Source organism: Athene cunicularia (assembly GCF_003259725.1).
Source record: "Athene cunicularia isolate RWA chromosome Z unlocalized genomic scaffold, athCun1 chrZ_part3, whole genome shotgun sequence".
Classification (NCBI taxonomy): Eukaryota; Metazoa; Chordata; class Aves; order Strigiformes; family Strigidae; genus Athene; species Athene cunicularia.
This window is the reverse complement of record NW_020799144.1, coordinates 15,519,533-15,547,223: the sequence shown is the minus strand read 5'-3', so window position 1 is coordinate 15,547,223 and position 27,691 is coordinate 15,519,533. Positions and strand designations below refer to the sequence as shown.

General features: G+C 42.5%; 1 protein-coding gene across 1 annotated transcript in view; it reads left to right on the top strand.

Moving 5' to 3' along the window:
* Window positions 1–27,691, top strand: part of FAM172A (family with sequence similarity 172 member A) — a 261,320-nt gene that overhangs the window by 169,070 nt on the left and 64,559 nt on the right. Inside the window, exons 9-10 of the mRNA XM_026866666.1 lie at window positions 17,884–18,000; window positions 21,335–21,419. Of these exons, the coding sequence (XP_026722467.1) occupies window positions 17,884–18,000; window positions 21,335–21,419 (202 nt within the window). The remainder of the gene's footprint in view (window positions 1–17,883; window positions 18,001–21,334; window positions 21,420–27,691) is intronic.

Here is a 27,691-nt window from a genome sequence, read left to right as displayed (position 1 = left end):
CAGAACGCTAAACCACCTGGGTTGCTGTTCCAGGTTCATATGCTTCTTCCATTCGTGGGCTCTTTTAGTAGTGTTATTTCGGATGGGATTTAAAAAAGAGGTTGAACGGTCAGGTTAATCGGATTAATAAAAGCAGGCACCGTTTCACAAGCATCAGAAGATTAATACCAATATTAGACGTGTTATCAAAATAATAACATCCAAGCTCAACGTGAAGACACCAAGCGTTGCTGTTTGTCCATCCGTGTCTTCTGCAGTGCTGTGACAAGTGCTGTGTGCTGGCCAGATCAGTCAATTTTAATTTTTTTTGCTATGAAATTCCAGGACTCAAGTTCAAGAGATTAAGTCCTGTGGTTTAAAGCACCGTTCATTGCTTCAGCTGCGATTTGGGATCAGGCCCTGTATCAAATCTGGTCTGGTTTTTTGTGTGAACTCCTCAGTGTTTAGCCAGAGTATTTCTTTCTGGTTAACTGTTGCTGACTTTTCAGCGAGCGTGTAAATTTTCTCACACCAAGTATTCATAAACGTGTGTAGCTAACAGCTGGTTCGCCTGATCCCTGCAGATGACCTGTTAGTCGAGGCGATGGGTGTTCGGTGTAGCTAAAGGTTTTTCCACGTATAAGTTCTAATTTTCAGCTGCTTGGAACTTAATGATTATCTTACGTAGGAAAAGTAATTTTTTAATATACTTCTAAAATACCGTCCTAGCCAGAACTCATGGCTGTTAGAAGGCAAGCCCATATAACAAAATACATATATTTTTTGTAGAATGAATTGAAACTGATTTTCATCCAGCGTAATCGCTTGCAAATGTCAAAGTGATTTTGAGCCACTCTGGTTCTTAGCCATGTATTTTTAAACAGTGCAGTGAGTATATAAATTTCTGAAAAATCCTCCTGAAAGTTACTGTGCAACTCCAGAGGATAGTATAGAGTGTTTATTACCGGTACGTAGGTTTCAAATTATTTCTGTATAATCACGCAGTAGCCTTGGACAGTCTGGTCTCCCACCTGATCTTTGTTAATAGATCTGTCATTTAACAAGAGCGAGCATCACCTGCTTTTGCTTTATTGGTTCATAAGCAAAAAGGAAAAAAAAATGTTTAATCAATACAGAACAACTCTTTTTGCATTCACCATTTGATAATTTGAAATCTTATTTTGTGCTTACTAACAGTCTACAAGCAGTGAGATGCCAGAACTGCTATAATAGGATTTTCCCCCTCCTAGCGGGATGTTGCTTATGGCTATAAAAAGTTAATTTCAGATCCTGATACACTTGCATTAATTTTTGAGACATTGGCTGAGTGTAGTACAGCAAAGAATAACAGGAACGCCACATTGCTACGCTGTAGCTAATCGTTTATTACCTCCAGCCAAAGGAAGCGGCGTTAATGTGCAGGCCACAATGTCTAGAAAAAAAGAGGTAGGAAACTGGCAGAAAAGGTCTCCCAGATTTCTTCCCGAGGGTCTTGAGAAGAAGACCGAGGAGGAAAGGGAGAAACAATAGCTTCATCATCTCTTAAAAGGCCATTTAAATGGGTCTTGGTGTACTTGGGAGACCCTTTTATGCATTAAAATAATATTTGATGATGAGACTATAACACTTACCAAACCATCCTGCTTCTGAATGAGAAAACGCATCTTCGTGGTTATTTAAAAGTGTGATTTATGCATGAAAAACAAGTGATTTAGATGCTCATCGTCTGCGATACGCACCATACCTCGGTAATGCGTTTATATTCTTTGGAGTATTTGCTGACAAAAGGAGCATGTTGTCTCTTCGCTTGCCAGTGAGGGATCTGTTGACTCCACAGCTATGTAAAAACCTCTCATCAGCACCTATTTTAATCAGCAAGAACTTTACTATAAATCATTATCAGAAAAAGCATTGTGCTACACTTTCATACCAATACATTTATTTTGAAATTAATAGGGAAAAATAATACAGAGCCTGTGCTCGAGATGGGCTAATAAGCGTGCCCATGAGACTTTCCTTTTTAAGCACTAAATGAAAGCTTTTGCATTGCTAACAGGCTACAAAAGTTGCTTAGGTAATAAGACTCTTTTTCTCTTATCAGTAAAAAAGAAAAGGGGAGGGATGGGATGGCTCAAGGGATTGGTAATCAGATTACAAAGTCTTTCACTTCTAGGTCACTGGTTCAAATCTGCCCCCTGTTTAGCAGTGACCAAAAGCTGTTCCCAGCTGATGGCTTTTCAGTCGCCTTTGTGCAGTGCATTAGTGATCTGTACCCAATGCCTGGTGAAAATCACTCCTAGCCGTTGCGTTGGGAGTCTCAACGCAGACCCTTTAAGTAGGAAAAAGCGGCCTGCTCGTGCATCGAAGGGTCTGGTGGTTTATTTTTCAGAAGATCATCTTAATAAGTTAGCAGAGCAGCGCAGCTGAATCTGCACTGTCACAGCTGCTCTGGGCTTCGACAGCAGACCCCGCTTCCCAGCACTGCCACCGTCACTTCCCACCAGCATCGCTTCGTAAAAAATTGTTACCAGCTTACTTAAGAATTGGACTGATATCTCTTAATTTGAGCTGCATGGTATCGCTCCAATTTACTTCCATATTAAGCGAGAATAGATGAAATCATAATTGGGGGGAAAAAAAAAAAAAAAGACATAAGAAGAAAATTACTAAATTTGTTCATCTTAGAAGAAATATCATACTTATTAGTAAAATTGATTTTGACATATAGAGTGTGAAAACATTCTTATTGAATGGTTTCAGTGCTGCAGTAACACTGTGGAAGCTAGGAGGCTGCAACTTCGGTAGACTCTCATGCTATACGTGACTAACACCACTACAGTGTGCTCAGATAAGTGTTGGAAGAGAGCTTCATAAAATGAAATACTGAAAGCAAGGGGAAACAGAGAAAATGCCCCAGTACCTGCAAAAGAGCCCTTTCGAATATAGATTTTCTAGTGCTGTCTCTTACCGGTGCTTGCTGTCAGATATCCAAATGATAAGTTTATAGACTTTGCTCTGGTCGGTGTTTTGAAGTGCGTGTTTTCCTAAAGGTAGGGGAACGCTAGGGAACTGGCTACAAAGGGGATGTGACTTCTGGTTCCTTAATATATGAACCCGCAACGGTGACTGTCTGCTATACGTACTCTGTACATTTCTACGGAAATCACTTTGGCGGTTTAGAGGTGTGTTTGTGTCCATAGGGATGCACACAACCTGTTACAAAACTGGCTTTTTCCCCGAAATTAACCAACGGAAAACTGTATTTCTTTTGAGAGAGCAGGCGTGCCGCACGTAGGTTGCAGTAGATACTTCTGTGCAGAATGAGATATTTCATCAATCCAAGCCTGGTCGGATCAGATGGGTCACATCAGGCAGCTCCTTCATTATTTGCATGATCTTTGGAGTTTGCTGATAACAACACCTCAACCTGGGAAAATACAGCACGTGCAGGCAGAGCTTGGTGGGGTGCCAACAAGTGGGGTGGACATCTGGCGCGGGGCTGGCACGGGTCTTTGCTCTCCCAGGAACACATCCTCCGACACAGAGAGTGATCCGCCTCACGTGCTCACGGCTTTGAAACCAAAGCTGGAAAAGCGTGCTGGTAAAACCCGTGTACTGCAACACATGCTCATTACCCATGTTTTGCAAGAATGGCTCGGGTGGGATTTATTGCCTCTATTTTCACACTTGGCCTTCAACAGCCGAGCTAGCTGGCTTGCTATGCAGCATGATCCCCTCCAGAAACCTTAGCAGGCACAGAAAAAAAAAAAAAATCCATAATGATGTATTTATGATCCAAAATGTAACATCCATGTCTAATAAGGCTTTGGTATCGGATGTCTCAGAAATCCACGATACTCGGAGCAGCCGCTGTGTCCCACCACAGAGCTCAGGCTGTCCGAGCAGGAGCAATGTCTCTCCGTGTCCTAACACCAGGTGTTTCGTGAGCTGCTCGTAATGTTTTTCTCAAGCTTACTTGCGTGTGCATCTCCAGACCCATTAGGGGGACTTTGTATGAGCAATACAAAGGGTAGGAGTGGAAGGGACTGCCAGTTTCACGGGGGTATTTGATCCAGGAGCGCAAGTTTGTAAGCCAAAGCCATTTATTTCAGAATTTTACATAAAGGTTACAGAGGAGGGGGAGGTGGGAAATAAAAAAATAAGATAAAACATTGGTGACACAGCTGTTGTTAAGCTTTGGGAGAGCTCCCTTTCAAGTCTGGTGTGAACCTTCACTCTCTTTCCGTGGGGGAAGCTGGTTTTGTTCCAGTGGTTAGCTCAGGTCCTCTGCTCCAAGGCTGCACCAGCGTGTGTTCGGAGTAGGCAGACTCAGGATGGGTTCAGCAGAGCCAGGTTTGTCTATAATACAGGGTTTTTTGTGAGTTTTTGTTAGTTTAGACAAGAATTTGGTTAAACTGAGGTAACCTCCCAGCAAGGCATTTGTCCTGGTGTAATGATGCAGCTTAAACAGACCTTACTATGGCTGCAAGCGTGTGCATATGGATTGAACTGTGGTTTCGCACTGTCTGTGCCTCCAAAGTGTGTCACCGACTGGGGCACTCCACTGGCACACCTCCCTCCCGGAAGCCTTCAGGTTGCTGTGTCTAGTGAGTGAACTTATCTGCTCAAGTCCTGGAGATGTGACCGGGATCTCATCTTTGTAAGAGGACAGACACGGGATCTCGAGGCTCCCCGAGATGAGACCCACAAACAGTATTTGGTGTTTTGGTCCAGTTAGGTGACGACTTTCAATCAGTGATGGGATGGAAGCTCCTCATGGTAGGACCTTACTGCTCTGCCCTGGGGAGGCTGGTGGTGCTGGGAGTGAAATAAAGACACGGAAAACCTACCCCGGTGCGTTTCATCACTGAAGAGGACTTTGGAGGAAAAGGAGCAGAAGTAAAGCTCGTGGTTGCTTTTGGTTTTAGTGTTGCTTATGAACCTTACGAGATCAGAGGGTCATGGGGAATATCTTGCTAGTGATGTGTAATGGTTTGGAAATAAACACCAGGGGTGGCTCCGGCTGCCTTTGATCTAACTAAGTGGCTATTATGTATATTCTATTTAACTTATTTTAAAATTAGGCAAAGAGCATACAGGAATGCTTCTCTGTGTGCTAGATGCTTGAACTTCCAACTGTGTGTTCAGGACCAAACAAAAGGGAAATGGTTCTCTTTCAAGGAGCTTATCATTTGGTAGATATATAACACAAAGCAGGCATGAAATGCTGTGGGAAAGAGGGACTGACTTTCTACCTTATCCCATGTTTTTAACATTTTGAATTTTTATTGATGAGGGCCAGAATTTGCAGATTTCACACAGTGTCTTTTGCCTTCCATGGTATCTGTGATTTTTTTTTTTTTTTGAAGCAGGACTTCTTAAGTTGAAAACGATGAGCTCTTAGCTTAAAAAGACGGGCAAGTAGTTAAATCCACAGCAGGCCTTTTTTACAAAGTACACCAGAAACTTTGGAGAGTGCATGCGGAAAGTTTAGCAGGCGTTGCTCGTGCGTTAGCGCAGGGGTGGCTGATCTTCACCGTCCTGCGGCATCCTAATGAGCTCCCTGGAGATCCCGTGCTCGCAGGACAAGGCTGCTGCTTCTTCAGGTCCTACCTGAGGACCAGCGACGTTCACCGCAGCAGCTCTGCCTGGCTGGCTCCTCCTGCAGAGAGAGGGGAGGGTTGCCCAGTGCTCACCACACCATCTCAGCTTGCCCACTGGTTTCAGGAGCCACCCAGCATGGCTATGGAAGAGTCTTCGTCTGGCAACCTGGGTGCCACCACCAAAGGTAGAGACCGATCCAAAGTTTTCAGGATGGTTTCTCCATTTTCTAACCATGAAAGTAAACATAGGCCGTTCTTAACGTTCCAGAGTCTCACTTTGAGGCTTGTGAGTACGAGAGTTTAGGTTATTTCAGCAAAGAAGGACCGCGTGTGATAAATTAGTACCTTCCTACGTGGGAAGCTGGAATTTTTCATGCTTTTTGTGCTGCATCTGTTGTCCTGACACGTAGGCACGACAGCACTCATTACAGTAAGAAATTAGACCCCTCGTTCTTCTGTTGACTCATCACTACCTGGCGCCACTTCCCCGACTCATGTCATAAGTTCTCGGGGACGATCTGTGGTATTTCACTAGCAAGGCGATGAGGAGTGAGTAGCACAGTCGTCTCCTGGCGCATGGCTCAGCTATAAAATGGTGTGAGCGAGCTGACAGACCAGGTTGGTCCAAGACCACAGAGCAAGCCAGGAGGAGGAATGAAGGGCGACTTCACGGCAGCAATGCAACATCCCAGTTCCCCACCCTGCTTCCATGTCCAGGGATGCTGAGGTGGAAGTTGCGTGTCGCTGGAGAGCAGGTCCGTGCCCCCGGTGTCGCTGGAGGGTGGAGGCTCTGGGCTTCTTTTGCCAGCACAGCTGTGTCTGGCAGGGCACGGACCAGTTAATTATGAATGTGTACTGCTTGTGAGAGCCTGCTCTCTACTCTGAATTGGAAGATCTTTATCTGAATCGTTTGTCATATTAGACTGTACATCCTCCAAGCTGCTTCGCAAAGCCGTTCCACGTATGAAAGATTTCCTCCTCCGTGGAACCTCCTTAGCCTTGCTATTACTTCCCCATCGCACGAGTGGGTGGAAAACCTTGTTTGATATCTGATGGCGTGTCCAATGCCTGATAACGAGGCCTGGTAAAAAAATTACCCAATATTTCGCCTTCTGCTTTAACTGTTTTTCCAGACTTCGAGGATGTCAGTCATATTGTGGTCTGCTTGGTCTTTAACTCGATTTTCTGCCGCACGTGCACATGCTTTTTTTGGGGAAGGGGCATGCACACGGCAGCAGCGTTTTAGTGGGAAAGAAGGAGGAAGCTGCTGCTCCTCTCTTTTGGCTGCCTGCAATAATAAATCACAATCTGCCATTCCCCAACCACAAAGAGAGTTACCCCCACGAGTTTGTGTGACCCTAAAAGTTTCAGTTTACATACCCTCTTTCTCAGAGACCTTGCCTGTGGAGAGACTTTTCCTTCCTGAAGTTACTCAGAGGTTGCAAGAGTCAAAGCTGAGGCTTCAAAGGGCAGGAAGAGTGAGTGTTGTCTTATGCTTTGGCTGAAATCCAGCTGTCTGTGTTTAAATAACAAGGCCGTCGGACCCCAAGTCCAGAAGTGCTGATTTTTTTTTTTTTTTTTTTTTTTTTTTTTTTTTTTTGTAAATCTGGCCTTTTAATAAAAATTAATACACAGGCTGACATGTTTGTGTACACGTACGATAAAACGGGGGCAACTTCTTAAATAAATGCTTGGTCCTTGTGCAGCCAGCATCCGGAAATCTGTGGAGGATTTGCCCTTCTTGATATTAAACTGGGGCAATTTTCTCTGTTTCTCTAGGTATAAAATGACATACAAGGAAACTGACTGTTTCGCTGAAAAAATGCACCAGCGTGAGATTTGCATAAATCTGTAATAAAAGTTTTCCGTGTACGGTTCAGACAGAAGCAGTGAAGAAGTGATGCCATTTTACCCTGTTGAATTCGATACTTAACATGTAAAACCAGTTATTTACTTGATTGTTTCACATTCGTTTCACTAATATGATTGTTCACTTGTAGGCTGAGTTCTGGATTTACACATTTATTAAAACGTGAGAAAATTACTTCCATAACTTACTTCAGGCCACGTTTTTCATTAGATATGAGCCATTACCTTCCTGATGGTAAAATATCAAAACAAGACTCCAACCCCTTGTATCATTTCGTTTTCAAGCCTTGCGTATTAATGGTTTTGTTACACACTGATTTTCAGGAGCAGTTTATTTCAGCTAATTTGTCATCACAAAGATTTAAGATCACTGTATTTTATTTAACTTTATCTGAGTAAATAACATTCCAAGAACCTGTATATTCTGGTTCAAGGCTTTTAGAGGTTTTCAGCCCACGCGGTGCAGAAGAGGAGCCCAACAAGACGGGCTGAGAATACATGACTAGTTTTAGTGACCTGTTTTGTATGATAGTGGTTGTTTAGGTACAGCGGAACTGGTCCACTGAAATTTATAAGGTGTTCAGCTCAAGCAAGTGGCTTAGGAAGAACTTTTTTCCTGGTGTGAGAAGGGTTTATTTCTGTCCAGCGCCACTTCCTAATTGATTTGAAATCACCTGAAGGAACAACCTCAGAGATGTTGACCAGGCTCGAAGCCCCAGGGCTGAAAACGGTGTCGGCGCAGAGCCTGCCTGGGGAGCAGATGAGTGTCTCTGCCCTGGAGCAGTCGCATCCCTCAGATGGGTGGACCAGATGGCCGAGGTTGGTAGCAGCATCAACAACCCAGCTTCTATCTGCTGCCACCCTTTAGCGGAGCCCGTACAAGCTGCGAGCTTACCGCGGCGAGTCTGACAGGCGGCGACTGGAGGAGTTGTCGTTACTCAATCATCTGTCTGCACCCCGAGACCCCGCTCCTCCCTAGTCTGGAGCTTCCTACGGCTCCCGTCAACAGCCAGAAAACCGGCGGGGTTTGAAAACTCCCTCATATTGGCTCACCGATGGGTCTCAGGCAGCGCTCGGCACCTCGCTGGGGTGTGACGGGGCACCTCTGGTACAACGTCCGCCGTGCATCCCTGCCGGGGGTCGGTGGTGCGCTGGCTGCTGCTCAGAAGAGCTGTCAAACTGTCCCTAAAGGCTGCAGGGTTGGGCTGAAAAGTCTGGCACCCAACCTACGTTCAAACAAGGAAACGTGTTCACAAGGACGGCTTGTGATTTGCCTCTGCTCGGAGCTGATGAGGGCTGTGAAAGTCTTTGTGAAAACTAAGCCCAGGCTAGCAAGTCTAGGGCAAGAGGCTGAGAGCATCCCAGTTTCAAGCAGAGACTCCTCTGCTTCCTAGTCCACATAGATCTTTCTTAATGCTCCAGCACTTTGAGCTTTCAGTCATGAGTCCAGATGGTTCTGATTAAGGTGCTTCACTGATAGTTTTGGTTTGGTTTATTCTATTGCTTTTTTTCATATTTTTAAAAGTTTTACTTCACTTTATTATTTAATTTCAAGCTTGGCACGGCATTCAAATAGCTATCCATTGCTTCAGAAATCCAGGTAAACCGAGACAAAGCAAAGCTATGACCTACAGCATAAGGTTTTACTGGCAAAGGTGGATCAGCTAAGAGCTTGGAAAAAAACCTTCACCACCCCAGCCAAGATAACTATGTTAGCAGAACCTCTAGTGCAGGTTTCGCGTGGCTATTCCAACAGAGGAATGCTTTTGCTGGCTGAGCTCATGTCATTTGGAGAGGTGATGCAGCCTCCTGCCAGAAAACCTCCTGCATCTCTATTAAGAGGATGCTGCTGACACAGACGCGTGATAAAGCCAGAGCAGCAAAGGATCTTCTGCTCTGCTGGAGGTTTTAGGCGCGATCGTGCACTCCCAACATCCTCCACTACCCAAATCCAAATTAACTATGAAGTCAAAATGAAATACAGCTTAGCAAACTGTGTGGATTTTTCAAATACGATTTTCCTGGGGCTCACGTCCTGCGGTGGACATACCCAAGCTACCTTTAAACCACCCAGCTCGAGTATCAGATGCTCTTGATCATAAGTTGTGCCAGTTACTGCACATGATCATTTAAGCTGCTTCCTGGCAGCATAAATTGGCCCTTGTGGAGCTCCACGTTCCTAAGACCGGACCTTTTTTGAGCTTGTACGTTAGAGTCAAACCAACATCTCCCCACTGCAGTCAGCAGCAGAGCGACATAAACACTTAAACTGACCAGGCTCCGCTTTCTGTTCCTAGCTGAGATGGGTGGAAGCTGTTGACCCTTCAGAACTTTATTTTCATGTCGATGAGATGTACGGCGATTTCCCCAGCTCGGGTTTCCCATTCTGGGGCGGCCGGCTCCTGCTGTCAGGAGGGAGTACCAACTTCAGCTGCTCCAGACCTCCTTTCCCAGCTATCACTGTGGCTCTCCAGCAGCCCAGAGGCAAATACCTCAACAACCTTCACCGCTGAAATATCCCGCGGTGCGTTAAAGAAGGGAATGGCTTTGGTTCGCCTTACTTGATGGGAAGGGTTTCACCAAACCCTCTTGTCTAACGTACATTTTTGGTCTGCGAGGAACCTTTTCTGCAGAATGCCAACATTTTGTGCTCCAGATTGTGGAGGATGGCCCTTCCATACATGGATTTTGTTTGAGCTGTGGTGGGTGAGCGGTAGTGGACCCATTCACAGGTTTTCACCCACACGGCACCATGCCGGTTGATGTTTTCTGTTGCACTTAGACTTTGTTCATGTTAGACCAGTTCCTGGGGGGGTTTGTAAGCGAGGTGAGCCAGCATTCCTACCCGTGGTCCTGTTAGCACAACTGCCTGCATTTGGGAACTCGGTGTTCTCCACCTTATCGCAGGGTCCTTGAAGGCTTTTCGTCTTTAAGCTCTCTGCCGTAAGACACTGGGGACAAGAGAAGCAGGAGAATTGCATTAATAAGTTTAAAGTTTTAATAAAGCTGAATCCTGAGGCTTTTGTACTGGTGAACCATGAGTTTTGTTTGCGCAGTTCACAAAATATTACCAGTGGAATTTTGTGTACAGGGTATTTTTTTTCTTTTTTTACCAAGCTGTGCATAAGGGAGATTATCCCTACTCTTATTTAATCTTGAGTTATTTTAGAATTAAATATTTTTCTAATCATGATTGATTTTAAGAACTTACGCCAATGTGAGGTATGCTTGGAAATTTTCAGTAGAAGTTCTTCAACAGAAATTGGCTTACAGTTTGAACTGTGACAAGTCCTAGACTCCAGATGCTCAAAAGCAATCTGTTCTGATGTGTTCGTGCATTATCACTGTTGCAGTGTGGTGACCTATTGCTGTAGAAAGCTATCACAATTGTAGATGTAACATCCAATAACATCTGAACAAAATATCAGAAAGTACTTGGCTACAGTCGTTCTGCGATTGTATCTCTGCAGATGTTTTCTTTCGCTGTTTAAAAACTGGTCTGTGTCAGATGCTTTGTCTCCTTGCAAGCAGGGATTTTATCACATGCCTGTGAATTCATTTAGGGAAATTTATTCTTGTTGCTAATTGAAAACGGGAACTAGTTTAACTTTGGATTATTTATTATTTTTGCTATGTGCTGTTCAAATGTAGATGCTCAGTAGCTATAATCCCAAATGAATAATATTTTAAGAAGACTTGAGGATCTAATTCCATTTTAAGTTGTGCCAAAAAACTGAGAGTATTTCAGAAATTCAGGAATTCTATCCAGGAAGTGGTGAAAGGTCTTGGGAATCCCAGACCAACAAACCTGCACTACAGACATACAGAATTAGGTGCTTCAAGGTGAAGAGGAGTCTTTCTCAGCTGAGGAAGGGCTCCAGTGCCACCACGCTGACAGACCAGTTGGTGTGTATGAGACTGAGTGAAGGGTGGTTGGAGGATCTTGGATGGCTGTAGACACGTACCAAGCTCTAAGGAGAGCATGTGAAGTTAGCAAGAAAGAATCCACAAGTCCTTCCAAAAGCGTTGAGTAAAAGTTGCCCTCTCACGCACCATTCCTGGCACATGGTTTCTTCTCTCTTCCCATCTACCACTGCTTTTAAAATATTTCAGAGTCCAGCTTATGCCTTTTCGATCCACCAGAATTTCTGGTACAGATTCATTTCACTTCTGGAAATCATTGAGGACATTTGGACAGGGGCTTCCAGTTCAGTTTCCTCTGAAAGGAATTCAGTTCCTTTCCACGCCAAAACCTCTTAGAGACCCAAACCATTATGAGGCAACTGGAAACAATGGAGGACTTGCGTCAAAATTATGTTGCTCCAAGACAAATGCTTATTGTAGACGTGCCCATTCAAGCCCAGTGCATACCATGTAAACAACATGCCACAACTGAAATTGAGATGGAAAATAGGGGAAGTAGATGAAAGTTTTTTTCAAAAGTTCAAGAGAGAGTAAGATTCGGGGACATTTTTTTTTTTCTTTCCAACCCATTTTTCCTCATTCCTAATTACAAGCAACTCATTCCCCAAAAGATGAAGTGGTGGAGGTTGACTTGGTTGTCTGAGCCCATAAAAATAAGAGAGGCATGTTTTAACTTCCTTTCACCTTTCTCAGAAGTTTGAATTTTGAGCTGGTTTGAGATCGTTAGAATAGATGTAAAGAGTATGGAATCAGTGCTGCAAAGAGTTAATCCCACAGGCCATTTACCAAAGTCTAACTGGGATATTAATGGATTTTCATGTTTGCAGGATCAAACCTGAGTCGCCTTTTAGCATACTGATGCTTCCATTTGACAAGAGTGCTATGCTATAAAATGTATACCAAAGATGAATTTTATCATCTAATTGTATAGATACACCATAAATACGCTGCATATGTCATATAAGGGGCTATGGTTTATGTGCATACACTGCAGATAATAAAGGTATCAATCATTTGTCATGATAAAGTCATGATAAATATAAATGTACAGAGGATGGCCATCTGACATTGCAGACCGTTTAGCAGTAGAACACATTAAATGACCAATAAATCTGTAATTAATGTATATGAAATGAAGGAATGTATTTTTAGGGGATTTCAAGTCCTTGTTTGTCTAAGTGATAGAGTTGAATACTTGTGTGAACTGGTAACTGGCATTTTCCCTTGCAACGTGAAGGAACAAATTTTCAACCACTGGCATAGAGGACTTTCAAAAGGATGCCTGAATGCTTTCTGGCTTGTTAGTCTGTGGTCTATGGCTTGCCATTCAAGGGAATCCAATATAAAGTAATGATGACATATGGTTAATAAATTACAATAATAAACTTCACTGTGACTATGAAGAAGGAACGCAAAGGTAAAATGGAAATGCCTGAATAGAAAAGATAGTTGGGAAAGTCAGGAGGGCCCAGAGTGGTGTATTGAGTGATGCAGTTAAGAAAGAAGAATCAGTTCGCCTACCAGCAAAGTGCTGGTTTATCCGCTTCTGACTATAAATGAATTCTTGGAAGAAGAAGGAATTTAAGGACAGAGTGAGTGGAGCCGTAAACCGTACAATGAAGGGAGATGGCTTCCTGCAAAATCTATTCAGCTAAGAATAATTTAAGATTCAAAAATGACCATTGAGCTGGAAATTAAGTAGTTCCTAGGCTGTGAAAACTTCCTGGCTGTGGACATTACTGATGTACAGAGAGTATAAGGCATAAGATGAACTTTAGACAGAAACCGTAGGTCTTTGCAATTGTTGCTTCAGTGAAAAACACCATTATCCTGGGGGAAAAAAATGTAATTTGTAGTACTGTAAATGGTCTGTGGTCTATTAAATATCTTTAGTTTTAGTATGTCCACTTTAAAAGACTATACTGACTGCATAAATACTTTTCTGTACTGGCTGAATAACACTAGTTCTGGGAAGTATAAACCCTGCATCCCGCAGCATCCTTCCCCTGGAGTTTGGTATAACTCTGTGAAATGCTGGGGTTTCAACCCCCAGCCCCACACTAAGGCTGACATCTGGGTGATTCCCACAGCCCTTCCCAAAGGGGGTGTTTGCCTTTAGGCTTCCCTCCAGGGTGGTGCTGGTAGGAAGCCTAAAGGTGTCCCACGCAGGGATAACAGCTGGGACCCCTGGCAGGAGGGGCAGTGTCTGTGTGTGAGGGGGATGCCCTGTGCAGAGTTCCCTGCTGGGGAAGGACCTCCCGCCTCCCTGGGACTGGGCTCCAGGCAGGTCTGGCTTTTGTAAACGCGGGCTGTGCCGAGATTCCGTGTGTGGCTTCCTTGGGCTGAAGTGTTTGGCTTGTTGACTCGGTTGTCTCCCGTCCCTTCTATGGGAGATGCATGTCACCATTTATCCCACCCATTGCTGGTCGTGTGGTGTCGTTGTCAGGGTCAGTGGGATTGATGTCCGTTATGTATAATCTGACTTGTTTGTACCCCAGCACTCACCCATGTGCTGACCTTTTGTATCAAATACAATCTGGTTATTGGTTCATCTTTATGCTGGCTGTGCCCTTTATGCTAGGCCTGATAATTAGCAAAACACTCTGTAGTTCTATCAAATTTGAATGGCAGCTAGGTGCTGGGTTCATGTTGAATGTTAAAGTATTTTACTCTTAACAATTGTGCTCTCTCGATTTTAAGAATTTATGTGAATTCAAAATTATTTCTGGAAGAGATAAATATGTTTTAACTGTGAACCACGCATCCATCGTATCTGAGGTGTTTACTGAGTATTGATGCTTCTGTGGCCAAAAGCACAGAGGCTTCTTCTATCTTCCTGCAGGATAAATTATCATCTCTGAAAGGGGGTCTGGTGCTTGAGCATCACCGGGGTCTGTGCGCCTTGGTTATTGTTATCAGTCCATGTCCTGTTGTAGCAGAGAACGTGAGCTGTTGTGGTAGAAGAAGAGTGTCGTGACTTTGATGGGCTCCATTGTGACATTTCTGTGTCTCTTAGAGATGGACACATTAGACTTCTTGTTTGAGTGAAGGTTATACCCTTGATCCTTTCTCCACTTGATGTATTGTTTTTTGTCTATTTTCTTTCCAAGTTGACTCATAAGGGCATGGCTGCTGGCCAAAACTTATTTCTTCTGGGCAGGATGTAGAGAAATCTGTAGCTGAAGCTTAGTTAATCCCTCCAATCCCTCTTTGCTGCTGCTTCCATGAGCCCTTGTCCTGACCCCAGCACTGTGGCTGAGTTATCAAAAAAACTCACCTTGTCAGCCTCAGTCTCTTTGCAGATCTTTGTGAAGAGAATACCCCAAAGCTGAGCAGCGAGCACCAGCAGCATGTTGGGTATTACATATTATTCCCTGTATCATATATGATCTGAGAAGCAAAGATTGCGTGTACCCTGTGAAGAAAAGGTAGGAAGAGAGAGTGATCGATGGCTTCCAGTTCTTCCACCTGCGTAGGGAAATTGAGAATTGCAAACCTTAGCTGGGTCTAGAAAGGGAGATGGGAACTGCACGTCTGTATTTCCTTGTGACTTAAAGGAAAAGGTGATGTTCTTAGATGAACGGGGTGGCTAGTTTTCGAAACAGAAATGTGGGACACAATAGCTTGAGAAAAGACTGCTTTTCCAAAGCAGAGCGTATTTTTTCCCCTTGCTGGTCATTAGCAGTGCTTCTGAAGACCAGCTCTTTATGGAGGAAGTCATGCTGGAACACAACGAGCTGGTGACAATTTTAAGCTTCCCCCAGCATGTAATAACTCCAAGTAATTGGTAGGTACGTGTGCTTCAAGGACAATGATATTTTTGCTCCTTTGCCCGTTTAAATCACAGCATTTTGTGCAAGACGGTGCAGCCAAATGAGTGCTGAAATGCACAGCACTGGTACAGGAATATCAGTGCGTATGGTGGGTTTCTAAACCTTTTTCAGTATAGAGCAGGGTTTAGTGCAAGCGCTGTGTGTGTGGCTTACAGATCTTGGTTTTAGATACTGTCTCTTTCAGATAATTATTTTTTTTTCTGGCAGGATTTCTGAACCACTGCTACGGCAAGTACGTGGAGCAGAGGGTCTGGTCCCCTAACCGTGCTGCCTGTGGGCTGGGTTTAGGAGAAGCCTAAACTCAGGCTCCTGACCACTAGCAGGTCCTGCAGCCCTTCAGGTCCTTCTGCAGGTGTTGTCCTGTTTATAGATAGAGGGTAATGCTACCTTACCCGTTACATCAAGGTGAAGCAGCTAGATTGTTGTGATGGCTGGTAAGAGAAAGGACTAGCCACAGCCCTCCCAAAAGCAGCCTGGTTTTCCCCTGCAATCAAAGGGTCATCTCTTCCCGTGATCATCTCATGCACGTCGCTCTGCCCGATAAAGGGAACGGTCAAAGCTGCAATCTACAATCCAGTATTTTCAGGTGTTTGGCAGATCTGAACCACATTTGGGATCTGTAATTGTGAAGCGCATCGAATAGAGTAGAATATTGCAGTTGAGAGATTCACAGTGAGTCCCAAGTTCTGCTGCTCCAGGCTGGTTGAAGTTCTGAGTGACTCGGCCCTTTGATAGACAAAACATTTATCAGTGCTTGAGATGCCCAAAAAGGTTTGGAGAGGAGGGGGTGTAGCATCAAAGCCCCTGTTTTGAGGCTCCACCTTCCTCTGGAGCTCAGGGGTTTATTCCCCAGTTTAGCAGAATCACTGCAATGAAGATTGTCCCGACAGATTCACTGTTCTTACTGTTTCATAACGGAGGGACTTTTGCCATCCTTATATTTACAGTGAAATTTAATGCTCAGTATCAGATGTTTGGCTGGAAATGTCAGTATTGTGTTAACAGCTGAATGAAGCTCAGCCTCTTGCAATAGATGGCATTTTGTCCTAAATGTGTGATTTTGTCCCCTGTGCACGTACCTGTTATGTCCCATCCCCCCAAAATTCTGGATACCGAATGTGCCCCAGAGGAGGGTAAGCAGTGAGAAAAATGGTATGTGTGAAGAGGCCTCACATGCAGAAATACTACTCCTAAGAGTTTCTCCACACACATTTGCCCAAGATGTCCTAAGCTCAGCTAAATTCCTGAGTCGTGTAATTCTGACGCAGAGGCGGGGTACTGGGGAAGGTGGACACCTGGTTTTGTCTGGAATGGGGAGCTCTGCGTTGACACTACTTGGCCAATAGCAAATATATTTTCCCTTGGAATATTAATTTGGTTACACTGATTTTAAAATATATGTAATGTAAACCAAAACAACAACAACAACAAAAAGGCAAGACAGGATAATTCAGACTGTCGTACTGTGGCTGTGTGGAATTGGAAGCAAGAGTGTTTCGTCTGATTTACTTTGTGATATTTTGAAGAAACTAGAAGATAGATTGCGTAAGGTATGGGTAAATGCTACTTTTGCATCAAAAAATCTGGATCGGGGTGTTTATTTTGATGTTTCTGATGCAAAATACAGTTCACATCCCCATTGTAAAAGTCTCTTTTAGAGCAGTGTTTTCAGAGGTGCAGCCTGTATGCTGATAAGCAGTTACTAGAGCGTGAACAAAGAATGCCTGGTTTTAGAAATCTTGTATGTGTTGCCATTTATACAAAATGAAGCTGAAAAAAAAAAAAAATTAACTTTAGCGCAGCATACACAGTGATAAAGACACTAGTTGCAAAATGCTGGTCTTATAAGTATAATTCATTATACTTTCTTTGATCCAGTGTTACAAATTAGGGTCACTCGTGTCAGGAGATTAAAACCTTTTTGTCTCTCTTTGATATCAAACTATTCTTTCCCAGTCCCTTTTATCTTCCAGAGCAGCGCTGAATTCCACAGCATCTTTGTCAGTTCACACGTATTATTTGCAGCAATCGTTTAATTGGTTTTAAAACTAATATTATTTAGTCATACTGCCATTTGCAGCAACAGAGGCTCTTTAACATCCTAAAAACGTTGAGAGGCTCTGGCGTTAGCTCGGTAAGCATATGTATAAGAGAGACCACAAAGAATTTTTGGGACCATGGTGGGAGTGCAAGGTAGCTAAATTGGATAGAAAAAGAAAAAACCCATACAAGTCAAAGTAAGATTGTACATCAGAAAAACTACAGCAATCTACTGAAAATTAGTAGATGATAGTCATGAGTAGCTTACAGTGAACCACGGGTACCAGCTTCCCTGAAGCACAGAAATAGGAACTTGGAGAAGCTTGTAAAAGGTGTCCTCAGGGAATCTTCCATTTTTTCACTATGATACCTTTAATCCTAGAATTGTCAAGCCACATGGAAAATAATAGGACTGAATAGTTCAGTCAGTTAAAAGTTAGTATTATTTCTTTTATCAAAAATATTAGGTCTTTCTGTGTTTCTGGAGCTGTTAGCATTTATATAAACTTTAAAACAAGTGAAGTCAAGTATTGAACCTGTATTGCTCTTTCTTTTTTAATTTAAGATCATTATCTGTGACTAAGCAGACTCTATTCAATAGAAAGAAAGAACTTAAAGCCAATATTTTTTAACAGATGATTCAACGAGAGGCAGAAGTAAAGAATAAGGTAACTGCTGTGGCGTTGACAGACTCTGTTCACAATGTGTGGCATCAAGAAGTTGGGAAAACTATTCGAGAGTGGATGCGAGAGGTGAGGCCAGGTTTTTTTTTTTAAAGAGTTTGGGGTATATACGTCTGTATATGGCTCTATAAACATGTCTTTATCTGCTGACCTCTTCTATTTCTTCAGGGTGTGAAAGACAGCACATTGCAGGACCATGGAAATTGTGTGCCCATACCAGCCCCTAAAATAACCGAGATTAAAGCCATTTCTGAACTTCAAAGTTAGCAATCAAAATAATAAGAATCAAGTCCAGTGTTTGTTCCTGCCACACAGCAATATAGAGACATGTACCAAGACATCCCACACGCTGCCCCATACCCTCAGCAAAGTCCTGGGCGCACCCCAGTGCTTCTGGCTTTGACCCGGTGATGGTGGAAAAGCCCCTTTGAGCTCTTTGTTGACTCAGTTTGATGATGATTCGCACAACTGGCAAAAAATCCAGCAGTTTTGTGAGATAACATTACTCCTGAAGTGCTCCCAGGTTTTCTGACGAAAAGTCAAGAGTATTTGCTACCCTACACTGACCCAACAGCTAGTTGGTGCAGGGTGATCTGGTGTTGGTTGATGGCCGTCGAGCACCCAGCTCCACCCTTGGGTGAAGGATGATGCCATCCTTCCGTCATTCATTTAATACCTAAGTGTGGGGGTGCTGAGACTTTAAATCTTATTTTTTTACAGCGAGACCAACTAACCTTCCGTTTATGAGTCTCTTCCTCGCCAGGCCAGGCTCATCTCCGTGTTTTCTACCTTCCCGTTGCAGAATGCTAAAACAGTAGGGGCATGTGGCAAATTTAAACTAGTCGCATCCTGGATGTCTAGTTAGACTTGACTTTTTCCCATGGACTTGGTGAAACTTTGTGTATAGACGGCCTATTCCTGACTTAACCTTACAGTTTTATAGGCCATGACTGATGGGAATAGAGAGTCACCTGGGATCCGGCCTGACAGCTCTGACTTAAATGTTAAAAATATAAAGAATGGTAACCCCTACAGGCTCTGTCAGAAAAATCCCCATTTTCTTTATAGGAAATCAAAACCTTAAAATATATGTTATGTAGTAAAACTGAAATTTTAAATCCTCTAATTTGAATCTGACAACTCCATTTTTCTTTAAGCATTTAGCCTGAAAAAGACAAGTGCATTACCTTTAATTTCATTTGCAGAAAGTAGATCTTAAAGAATAAGTTAAATGATTAATGGCCTAAAAAGTGGATGGAGTGTCATAACTTACATTAGCATTGAAAATCTCCTATAAGAAAGAAGAATTTTACATATGTGAAGTGTGGCTGAGTGGTATTAAGACTAGCATATCACCTGGATATCTCTTACTTTAATCAGGTTTAAGGCTACTGGTAAAATGAATAATAATTAAAATATACACCTAATCGCTGCCTGTCTGTAGGGCTAATTGCTGTCATTGAAAGAATGAATTGTTAAAAAAGTAATTCTTCATTGGAGCTATCTCTCCTGTATCATTGGTGGCCTATTTTTAGTACCTATAGAAGTCATGATTTTTGAATTTATTAGGAGCTGTGATGAATGATAAAACAAATCATCCATTTACATATCTTGACACTGCTTTCGAGAATACTTATTTCTTACAGGCAAGTGTCACATTGTATATAAAAGCTGGTTAATTGTGTGCTAATCTTCTGTATTATCTCCAGCTCTCTGATGTAGTGTTCTATCAGTAGTTAATATTAATTTTACTTATTTCAAATGAATGTAATACTTCATAAAAATTCTACTTCTTTTATAATTTCTACCATCTTACATTTGCAATTTCACATTCAGCTGTTAATTAAAATTATACATGCAAATTGTAAAATGTGTAATGCTTTACTACTTTAAACCTTAAAGCCTTTGTGAAATACTTCCATTTTAACCATTTTGTACTAAAAAAGTTACGTTACTGGGTAGTGTGTTTGTTTTCTTTTTTTTTTTTTTTTTCCATCGAGTTCAATAGTTTCATTGATCTACTGTTTCTTACAAAAATCTGCCATGCTTTGTGAACTTCACTTTCTAATCTCATACAGCAACCCTTCCTTTATGTTGTTCCTGCTCTCCCTGGTCCCAGAACAGTAGGGTTGCCTTGACAAATCTATTCAAAAGCCATTCCTCGCCCTTTATTGGTGGGGACTGAAGCCTTTGAAATTCTCTCCTCACTGCAACACAGCTGACATCTTCTTCCAGACAGAATGAATTAAGGAAATACAATAAGACACTTGATCTACCAGTCAAGGATCTTTCCACAGTGAGGACGGACTCCATGGTGCACAACTAGGGCAGCAAGCATCTACAAATACACAATACATGCTTGTTTACCAGAATAGCCATCGTCCATTTTTACAATCATGATTGATGGGATGATTTTTTAGAAATCTGTCTGAAAATTCATTGGGTCTTTCCAAAAAGTTGTGCGGGGTTTTTTTTGGTTTTTTTTTTTTTCCTTTTTCCCTTAATGAAGTTAGTCAGGTTTTCAGAAAGGGAAAACTCAGATTTGTAACGAGGGGAGCCATGTAGATATTGTGGTTCAGCTGGCAATCCTGTTAAAAATGTAGTTGCTTTGTAATTAAATCTTCAGTTCAGTAGATTTTGCTGTAATTTAAGCATATTTTGTTAAAAAATGTTGTTCAATACTTTAATTCGTAGGCTCCTCTGAATAGTTACCATTTGGAGGAAAACATTTTAAAAATTCATGGTAAATTCATCCTACTAAGAGGTTCAGGAATGAAAGGTAAATGTGAGCGCTTCCTGAGCATAATTCCCCAAAGACCAGTGTTTGCATTTTTAAATGTTCATGCGCCATTCATCTCAGCGATATTTCCAATTATTTGAATATTAATCTGCTGTAGTGATGGCTGTCATTCATTTATAATCTGTTGGTCTAGTGATTTCACAACCGTTTTTTTCCACAGCGTACTCCACCCAAACACCCTGAAAATTTCTGATTTCTTCACTTTGGCAAGCGAGCAGGCTCAGTGTTTACATCAACGCCAGTTTAGCAACTACAGAAGGGAAAAACTTAAAACGTGTGTGGTGGGTGATTCAGGCGCCCGTTGGTCCAAGCACCTGCCTAAGTCCACTGGCACTCGAAGTAGCCCTTAAAGACAATGCTATTTAAGCACGTTACAAATCTCCCGAATTATGGTCTTTTTACTTATTTAGTGTGAAAGTACGATATTTCACCACCAGTTAGTGTGGATGAGCCAGTGTAGTGTACATTCCCGTCCCTGTTGGGACTGCTATGTAAATCAGTCTGAGTTATTTTGATGCGATTGTTGTCCCTGGTTACAAAGTCTGTATTTATTTTTGCTCTGAGTTTTTGGCTTACCCCAGAATTGCCTGCCTGCTCTTACAGAAGTGCTGTAACTGGGTGTCCAGCTCCGAGCCCCTGGACACGTCGGTGGAGTCCATGCTGCCGGACTGCCCCCGCGTCTCTGCAGGTACGTCCGTTTGCTTGCAGCAGGCCAGTACACCTGTTTGTGCCCAGATTGTTTATTTACAAATGCATTTGGCTCTGAATTAATTTTAACCCTTCCACGGCAAGATGTGGTTGAAAGCATGTGGCTGCTTCTGCTTTATGCAACCCACTGTTAATTTTTTTTTTTTTTTTTTTTTTTGGTCTCTATGTGGGATTTAAGTTCTCTTGTCTACTTGTAGCTCATATTTTTCTAGTCTTCTCTCTTTGGCTTTAAGCAGTTGGTGACATTGTAGGTAGGAGCTTAAGAAAAATAATGGAGATGATGAAAACTGGGAAATTCATCGCAGATCCTTGATTAAATATCTAAAAGTATGTAGGCAAGAGAGTATTAAAGACGTACATTAACGAAAGGTACGGCTACATGAAATAAGACACTTTCCTGAACCCTGATCAGCATAAATCTAGTTTACATAGCAAATTATTTACAGCATCCAAGAATGTTGACGTGAGATTTCCGTTGTTTTGGAAATACTCAGCCATGCGTTTTCATTAATGAATCGTAAGTCTTAAGGAGCACATGAAATAATACACAGAGACTTTTGTTAATGTGCAGTAATTCCAGAGAGTAGACGTAGTTGTCAATGTAACAGGGAAATCTCCAATCTCTGTAGGAAAGTAATCTAAAATACATAAAGCTGTTACTGAACTTTCATGTTTGATTATCAGATTTCCTAAAAGCCATAGGTAGCGTATTTCTGTAGAATATAAAATCGGGTTCAAAGGAAGACACAGCCTATACAATATTAATTTAAAAGCGGGAACAGTGTTTGACCTTGCTCTGTGAGACGCAGTTATTCGTTTGACAAGTTGGAGATTCATATCTGTCTGGATTTGTGGGGTTGTTAATGAGACCTAACCTTGCAGATGAAATTTAGTTTACTGCAGGATGTTTTTTTAAGTCTTGGAAAATTTCAGCAGTAGTTTGTTTGAGAGCTCACAACAACCAGAGACCTGTAATCACATTTCTGCTGTGGGTTGGGATCTAACCGTGCAGATCATCAGCTCTGTACAGACGCAGTGCAGTAGCGTTGACATTGCTCTTTAGTGCTTAGGGAAACGATATATTACTAAAATTTTCATAAATTCAACATTCGTTTACCAACTTTTTGCTCCTTCAGGGGAGAGTACTGCGGATTGAAAGAAAAGCATTGTTCAGGAGTGGAATTCTTTAAAACAGGATTAACTTCCAATCTCTGACGTCTGTGTTGCTGTTGTGGAAGGGTGCGTGTTGTAGAGGTCATTTCAGTCAGGTGAGCAGGGGCTTAGGTAGAACCAGTCAGTATTTGCGGTACACTTTCCAGCACTGAAAATCCTCCATCTGAGCTTCTCTTCTCGGTATTCATCCCGTGTAAATAATGTAAAAGGTATTCTGTAAAAGTCTTCTTTAAAAAACAGACTGATGCTTTAATAGGGATGGGAATAAGTCTTAATTTTACATTTCTTTCAAGGATGGGCCGTAGTAGGCATAATGTTTATACTCCACTTAATGAACTCCCAGCTACACAGCATTCTTTGGCAGAAGAGTTAATTTAAGTGGGGTAGGATTTCAGCCAGTGGAAGTTGAAAGCGTTGGCTATTAGTATTTCATGCGTACATACAATGCCACGAGGCAGAGATCACTGATGTTTTAGAAGTTCTCGTCAGAGATTGTGGGCAGTGATTTAAATGGAAGCTAACTATTTCCAGGTTGGTTCTTTGTAATATAAGGACAGTTTAAAACAGTGTAGCTTTATGTGACTACTGCTGAATTTATCAATTTGCTCACATGTTTTTATTTATATTTCTCGTATTCATGTCTTACGGACAACTGTAAGACATTTAGAGAGGAACAAGTGAATAATTCTTACAGTGTGTTTATATGAGCAATAGCATAAACCTGCATTAGGGTAATCTGTAATAAATTTATGAAATGCTACTAGATGTAGAAGCATTAGTATTTAATGTGAGGTATTTCATTTCACTCAGTTCCTGAGAATTGCAGTACTGAAATAGCCCACACTCAAATACTGGCAGCATTGCCCTTGGTATTTCAATGAATGACTGAGATCAATCAGAGCAACGAGGGGAGATTTTTTTTTAAAAAAAAAACAAGCCTTCTGCAAGAAGGAAGGTTCACTTTTCTGCTTGGAACCCCATCTTTTATCTGTGTTTGCACTGAGGAATAAATTCAGGAATAACTGCCTCTTGGTCACATCTCGTGATCTGGCCTTTTCCAGAAATGGTCTGATATTCAGCCTTTCAGCATCTTGGGATTTACAGGCAGCCCCCGGCTTGTTTGTGAGCAGTGCCTGCTTTGGATTATGTCACAGTCCCTTGCTTGCATTTCCCTTAAAAATCACTAGAGAGAAATAAATGGCCATCAAACTGGAAAGACAACTTGTATTTCGAGATAGGGTTCTAAAGCTTTTGATTAGAGCATTATTAAGTAATTAAATTGTTTGCTGTAATTCATTCTGTCTTACCCAGTTACAAAAAGGAATGAATGCACTTTAATAATTAAATGTTGTGGGCGTGAGAACAGCAGCAACACAGAAGAAGTAAAGCCATAGTGAACCCATTCTCTCTCCTCATGGCAGGAGGTGGGGTGCTGCGAGGGTCCCGTGTCCATGGTCTTTCCTCCACCTCTCAAGGATTTGGTTGCATGCTAATTCATAGTTTACTATCTTCCTGCAACAGGTTATCCTCACACCAGAGGGATTGCCCTCTAAAATTTCCTGTTTAATACAGTTGTACTGTGTGGCATATGTCATCCTAAAAAGCCTCCCATAGTGTTGAGAGACGTATCTCCCAGCTCAGACATCTTCCGTCAGACCTGGAGCTCCCGTTGCGGTTATCTGTCCAACACTGTTACCCTTCACGTGCTTTTCCAACAAGAACAAGGCATTCTTCCATGTCACAGAAGAGTCCACCACTCTCCCTCTGTCATCTGTCTTACACCAGGCGGGCTTGTCCAGCATCATCGCCCTCTGCTCTTCCTCTGGCTCACAGCCCTCTCCGGTTTCCAGCTTTGGAGCACTGCACAAGGAACTCAGCTGTGGCACTGTCACCTTGTTGGCCCGGAGGAACCCTCTGCCAGTCTTCTGTTAAAAAAACTGTCTCCTACCCTCTTCACTTTCATCCCTCATTAAGGACCTCTGTTAGACCTCAGGTCATCTTCTGCCTCAGTCTTAATCCACTTTCCTAATGGAGCCAAACCAGAAGACCTCCCTTCTGTCTCAGAGGAGATGGATCCATTTCCTATCTAAGACATAACCCAACACAGGCTGGAGAAAGGTGAAGACTTTAAAAGCAGTCTGTACATAAAAAATGGTCACGTAAAATGAAGTGGGGCTGGGAGTCTTACTGGTTCAGAGTTTAGAGGTCAACACGTAATTTGACGCAGACAGTGGGATAAACGTTCTGATGACGGGTTGTATCATGTTACCACAGCCATAGTTGTAGTTCATGTAATGTTTCTAAGACCTTACAGCATTCCACCTAGTTCTGGAGCCCTTGGGAACCCATCCCGCTGAAGCAGCTGCTGGGTGGGAATAGCTGGAAGAGAGGGTGGGAGAAAGGAGATCCATGGATCGGCGGCCATCTCTTGCTGCTCAGGAATTAAATTACGTTGGTTTCGGGATAGTGGCCTGACCGTTACCCCACGAAAGGCACTGTGGTAAATTTTGCCAGGTAAACATGCCCTCTGTTTTCCTGCATAAAAATATTTTGGGGTGGCTCATGGGGAGCACCTTATTGTTTGCATAAGTTACATTCCTTGACTCATATGTTTCTGCCAGTGAAAGCCTTTTATTTAGGAGAGTAAACTTTGCGGTATTTTGTGGAAGTGGATATGCACCAACACTCATTTACATAATCAAATAAAAAGAAGTTATTGTAACATTAGTAAAATGAATTGCCTAATCAAATCCTCCTAAAGCCTTTCTAGTTGACCCCCCAAATCACTAGTTATTCTTTTAACAGTTGCAGCCAGTGTAGTTAAAACATTGTAAAATAAGGAAATTATAACATCAAAAGACAAACAAGATGACACAATGGAATGAAACGTTGACAGTAATCAAGAAAAGCTCTATTCACAGAAGAGCCTAGACTTGAATATATGCCTCTGTAATAAAAGAAAAGTGCAAGAATTAATTCATGTAGCTGAATGGAGTGATCTCAGGCTGGCGGAAGAAAAACAAACTCTTAATTTTGAGGGACAGGTATGACCCATGCTGCTGGTGCTCTCAGCAGTATTCTGAGTGAGTCCTCAAGTAGCACTTCTGGTATCAAACATCAAGCTTGGCTCTGTATGGTATATAAAACATTTAATTTCATTTTAAGCCTGGCACAACTTTTTTTCGTTTAATTGTTTGAATTCAGAAAAGATCGTGAATATTTTTTTCTAACAAGCTACTGCAGGTGTTTGGTTGGGTTTTTTTTTACAAATAAATAAAATAGAAGGGCGGAATGGTTGGGGTGTGAAGGGGTCTCTGGAGGTCATCTGGTCCGACTCCTGCTCAAGCAGGGCCACCTGGAGCCGGCTGTCAAGGACTGTCCAGCCTTCCGTAAGCTCCACTGCATGTCAGTAAAGAAGCTGTGGTCAGGGTAGTTAATACTCACACAAGGTTGTGGGGTTTTTATTGGTACTCTTGCCCTAAAAAACCCCATGCTGTAGCCCTGCGGTGCACCAGGTGGTTGTGCAGGGTTTAAGTCCGTACGTGAGTGAGTATGGAGTGGGGTTGGTGTTAGATGTCCAGACTCAGGTAAGACAGACAGCTTTGCACGTGCCAGCGCCAAAAGGCTGCGCGGAGATGCGGAAAGTGGTTGTTGTCCCGCTTTGCCTTTTCAAATCCTTTTAACTGGGAGAGGGGAAGCGAGGCTGGTGGTTGTCTCTGATGGAGCTTGTCCCAAGAAGGAGCAGGGTTGTCGTCCACTGAGCCTCTTGGTAAAAACAGAGCCAAAAACATTCCTGCCTGTGTTAAACACACATTACATACTTCAAGGCTTTGGGGTCAGGGTTTTTTTTTAGAGATTTTTCTGTATGCACATAAGAGACTTGCAGTTCAAAACAAATGAAAGATGAGATTCTGCAGAGCTCACTGAAAAACAGGGAAAAGCTTGTTACCTGCTGGTTTTGAGTCCTTGGCATAGCTTGATTTAATATCAAGACAAGAATATGGTACTAAACAGTCCCCTCGAGACCGCTGCTTTGTGCTAAGTAATAGAATAGCATCCATAATCCTTCCATGGGGCTACAGTAAATTTAAGTAAAGTTATTCTGGACTGTTAGATCTGCTTAAAAGCACTGATCCGAGAAAAGTGAGCGCATCACTTGCACAGCCAGCCTTTCCCTGGAAGAGCAGGCGTGCAGCCCAGCCCCGGCGCACACTTGCACCGATTCATCAGATAAAGCCCTCGTTGCAAAGCTTGTGTTGATACCAGGGAAACCACGAATTACCCGTTAGATTACAGAGGTGGTAGTTTTCGTTGGCTTTGCCAACAGGTGACTTCTGCCCGCTGTTTTCAGAGTTCAGTTGTGTATTTCCGTAGAAAAGCCTCGTCTAGCTGCAGATGAACCCCATGCTGAGCAGATCCTGGGGTTCAAACAGGAGGATCTCCAGTGAGGTTAAATGGGCTCCGCAACACTGCAGGCTCTGTGCACAGAGGTAATTGCATGAGTGAGGCTCGTGACAGCCATAGGGAAGGACCAACTTATTTCTTCCTGCTTTTTTGTCCTCAGCTGGATTTGCACCACACTAGGCTTCTACTCATACATGTATATATCATGCTTATACCAAACAAGGCAGAAAAAAAAAAAATATGAACTGTATTAAGCGCTGAGACAATCCCGGTTCACCTCATTTATGGATTTTAGCCCAGTTTACCAGTGCTTCCCGTTTCTCACTCTTTAACTGATTTTGTGAAGATCGTTCTGGGCTGTTTTCTGACATTAGTATTCTGTGACCGGGGGTAGGTGCCCAATAACTCCAGCAATACAAGAAGTAAGTACAAAACCACACACCTTTTACCATGAAAGCAGATTAGGCAATTTACCCAGTTTGCTAAAAAGGGTATTTCTGCATTGACTAGTCATTCATGGAGATTAAGATTACAGTAATCAGTGTTTACTGTAAACCTCTTTGCATTTTATGTCTTCACGTGCATGTAGTTCTGTCAATAAAAGCCTTGCACTTCGGAGAAAAGATTAAAAGCTGCAGCGTTTTGTCAAGGTGACAGGCTCCTGTGTTTAGCTGC